Source organism: Bactrocera neohumeralis, unplaced genomic scaffold, assembly GCF_024586455.1.
Source record: "Bactrocera neohumeralis isolate Rockhampton unplaced genomic scaffold, APGP_CSIRO_Bneo_wtdbg2-racon-allhic-juicebox.fasta_v2 ctg4124, whole genome shotgun sequence".
NCBI classification, from domain to species: domain Eukaryota; kingdom Metazoa; phylum Arthropoda; class Insecta; order Diptera; family Tephritidae; genus Bactrocera; species Bactrocera neohumeralis.
Window position 1 is genome coordinate 12,621 of NW_026091220.1, and position 3,267 is coordinate 15,887.

At 55.4% G+C, this 3,267-nt stretch overlaps 1 protein-coding gene and 1 pseudogene across 1 annotated transcript; both read left to right on the forward strand.

Annotated features, from left to right (window-relative positions):
- The first annotated feature begins 203 nt into the window (after positions 1–203).
- On the forward strand, positions 204–1,256 carry LOC126767117 (ADP-ribosylation factor-like protein 13B; annotated as a pseudogene).
- A 697-nt stretch (positions 1,257–1,953) lies between these two features.
- On the forward strand, positions 1,954–2,798 carry LOC126767118 (N(G),N(G)-dimethylarginine dimethylaminohydrolase-like). The gene is given in 2 exon segments (XM_050484720.1): positions 1,954–2,578; positions 2,581–2,798. Coding segments are annotated over 2 exon segments (843 nt in total).
- The last annotated feature ends 469 nt before the right edge of the window (positions 2,799–3,267 follow it).

Below are 3,267 nucleotides of genomic sequence, written 5' to 3' on the forward strand. Positions count from 1 at the left end.
GCAACAACAGCGACGTTTCACTCTTTTTTACACCTTTTCGACGTTCTTTCTCTCTCTTTTTTTTTTTAAATTGAAAAGTACTTTTTTTTCCTCGTGTCCAAAACACACACACACACACACACACACACACACACAGCACGTTAGCGGATAGAATACAAAAAGAGAAAAGAATAGAAGAAGTAAAACACGAAGAAAAGCGCAAAATGTCTTCCGCTGAGGAACAGGAGAGCCGCGTGAAGTACTGCCGGCAATACAACATCCATCACTTGTTCGAGCTCCTCGCCACGAAGGTGCTGGTGGACCGCCCTGACAATCCCTTTGCCTATCTGCGCGAGATGCTTGTCTCCGTCGAGGAGAGCGAGCAGCGGAAGGGGTCCTACGACCCGACGCAGATCCACTTCGCCGGAGACACAAACGGAGAGAGACAGCGGCCGCGCCACCGCCGTGCCACCAGAGGGCGGCGCGGCGGCAGCGCAGGCGAGTCGGGCGGTGAAACGGTGCAGCAACAGAGCAGCGTGGTGCATCCGCCAGCCGCCGGCGCCGCCGTCGAATCACGCTGGGCACCTTTGGCCTCAACAACGCGGGCAAATCCACGCTGCTCTCCGCCCTCGCCGGCAGTGTTGATGTGGACTGCACGCCGACGGTGGGCTTCACCCCATTCAATTCTCCACCGACGACTTTGACCTTTGCATCTTTGACCTTGGCGGAGCGGCGAACTTCCGCGGCATTTGGGTGCACTACTTCCACGACTGTCATGGACTGATCTATGTGATTGACAGCGCCGCCGACGAGAAGACGCTCGCCGAGGCGCTCGAGGTCTTTAAGGAAACGGCTGGCCATCCCTACTACCTGGCAAGCCGGTCCTCGTGCTGGACAACAAGAAGGACCTCGCGAACAGCCGCGTGCACGTGGCGGAGGCGAGCAACAGCGGCGGTGGCGACGCCCCTCTTGCACCGCCGCTGCTGCCGGAGGGCGTCGTGGCGGCCGCACTGCCCTCCGGCACGCCGTTCCATGAAGTCGCGACGTGGCATCCGACAGGACGACGCCGTCGACGCCGGCGTGGAGTGGCTGCTCGGGAAGGTGTCGGAGCGCTACGACGACCTCTCCGCGCGCGTGGAGGCGGACACCGCGCAAGTGAAGGCGGAGAAGGAGAAGAAGCGACAAGAACGGCTGGCGGCGCTACGGGAGGCGCGTAGCCTCGTGCGCAATGCTGTCCTTGCGACGTCCAATCCTTCCCACCATAGACAAGCCCATAAAGGTGAACGAAAGCCCGGGAAGAGAAGAAGCTTCCCCTTTCTTTCTCTGTCTGTTTCAACACAGCGGGTGGAAACACACAACAACGACGGAGCTTCTCCAGCAGCGCCACCGAACACACGTCTCTTCCTTTTTCTCCCCCTTTTTTTTTTTTGGTCGAATGGGGCACCCCCGTCTCCTGCCTTTGCCGTAGGATTTGGCGGCGCCTTTTTTTTTTTTGAGGTATTACAATGTAATCTGTCTTTTTCTTTTGTTTTTCTTTTTGCTTTCCCTTTTCAAAAGTAAAAAAGAAGAAAAAGAAAAGGATAGATGGCAGCGAAGAACAAGAAAAGCAATACTGACACATACACACACACACACACACACACACACACACATACAAAAAAAAAAAGTGGAATACCGTATGACGACGCTGTTTTTTTGTTTTTGTTTCTGTTTTCTTCTTTCTACTGGATTCGGAAGGGACTGATATGATTAAAGGCTTCGGTGTTACAGACTTTGACTGCTTGTCGACCCACATGCTTCTTTCTTCCTCTCTCTTTCTGGCTGTTCTTTTTTTCCCTTTGCGAAGATTCACTTCACTCTACCGTTCTCAAGCAAGTTTATTCCTCGTCTTCATTTTCCCATCTCTATTTCCTTGTTTCTTCTTTCTCTTCCGCTCTCCTTCCACACGTACTCTCTCTCTCTCTCCCCTCCTTCATGACGAAGCTCACCGTTGTCTGCCGCAAGGTCAGCAAGGCCATTGCCTCTGGTGCCTGCGAGCTGACCTGCATCGACCGCGTCCCGATCAGCTTCGAGCGCGTCGAGCAGCAGCACGAATCCTACGTTCAGGTCTTCCGCGACATGATCGCCAGCGGCTACGACATCCAGCTGATCGAGCTCCCCGCCCTCAATGACCTGGCTGACTCCATGTTTGTCGAGGACGTTGCGATGATGTACAACGACTGTGCCGTCATCACCCGCCCTGGCGCGCCTCGCCGCCCGGAGGTCGACCCCATCGTCGACACGGTCAAGCAGATCCGCCCCGACAACTACCGGATCGAGGAGCCCGGCACCGTCGACGGCGGCGATGTGCTTTACGTCGCGAACAGCAAGTACGTCTTTGTCGGCAAGTCCACCTGCAGCAACGACGCCGCGTTTGCGCAGATGACGGCGTACCTTGGCAAGCACGGGCTCGAGTGCGTGCAGTGCACCGTCCGCGGCTGCCTGCACCTCAAGTCCGCGGTCAGCTTCCTTTCCGAGGACACCGTCTTGCTGAACCCCGCCTGGATTGAGTCTGATATCTTCACCTCCCGCGGCTTCCGCGTCGTCGAGGTCGACCCCGCGGAGCCGACAGCGCCAACGTGCTCAGCTTCTCCGCGGAGAAGGACGGCCACGCGCTGCGCACCATCTTCTCGCCAGCCAAGTTCCCCGGCACCGCCGCCCGTGTCAGGGCCTTTGTGGAGGCCGAGTCCGCCGCTGGCCGTCCCACACGCAGCAGACCATCCTCGAGGTGGATGAGATCGCGAAGGCGGAGGGCGCCCTCACCTGCTGCTCCCTGCTGAGCTACAGCGCGTGAGGCCCAGCAAACGAAGGAGGCCTGCCGGACTCAGTTCCCACTTTTCTTTCTTTTTTTTTTTTTTTTTTTTTTTTTCTTTCTTTCGTTTCTTCCTTTGTCAATACGCGCTCTGTCGATCTTTTCCCCCTTTTCCCCGTCTGCGGATTGCACTTTATAGCACGTCCACTTTCTTCTTTTTCTCTTCTCTATTTCTCAATCGCGTGTCTTTCCTTACCGTGTTACCCGTTTCGTTTTCTCAGCACCTTAAAAAAAAAAAAACACAGCAGAAAACAGCGAGAAAAGGGATCCCGTCAGCACCGTCGCCTCCTTTTTCTTTTTTTTTAACTCTTTCCTCTGTTGTGTTTTTTCACTTGTGTTCTTTTTTTGTTTTCTTTTTTCCCGCTCTGTCCACACACACGCGAGAGAGGGAAGGGGACGGAATCCCGCACAGCGGCTCACAAGCCAACAACAACAGC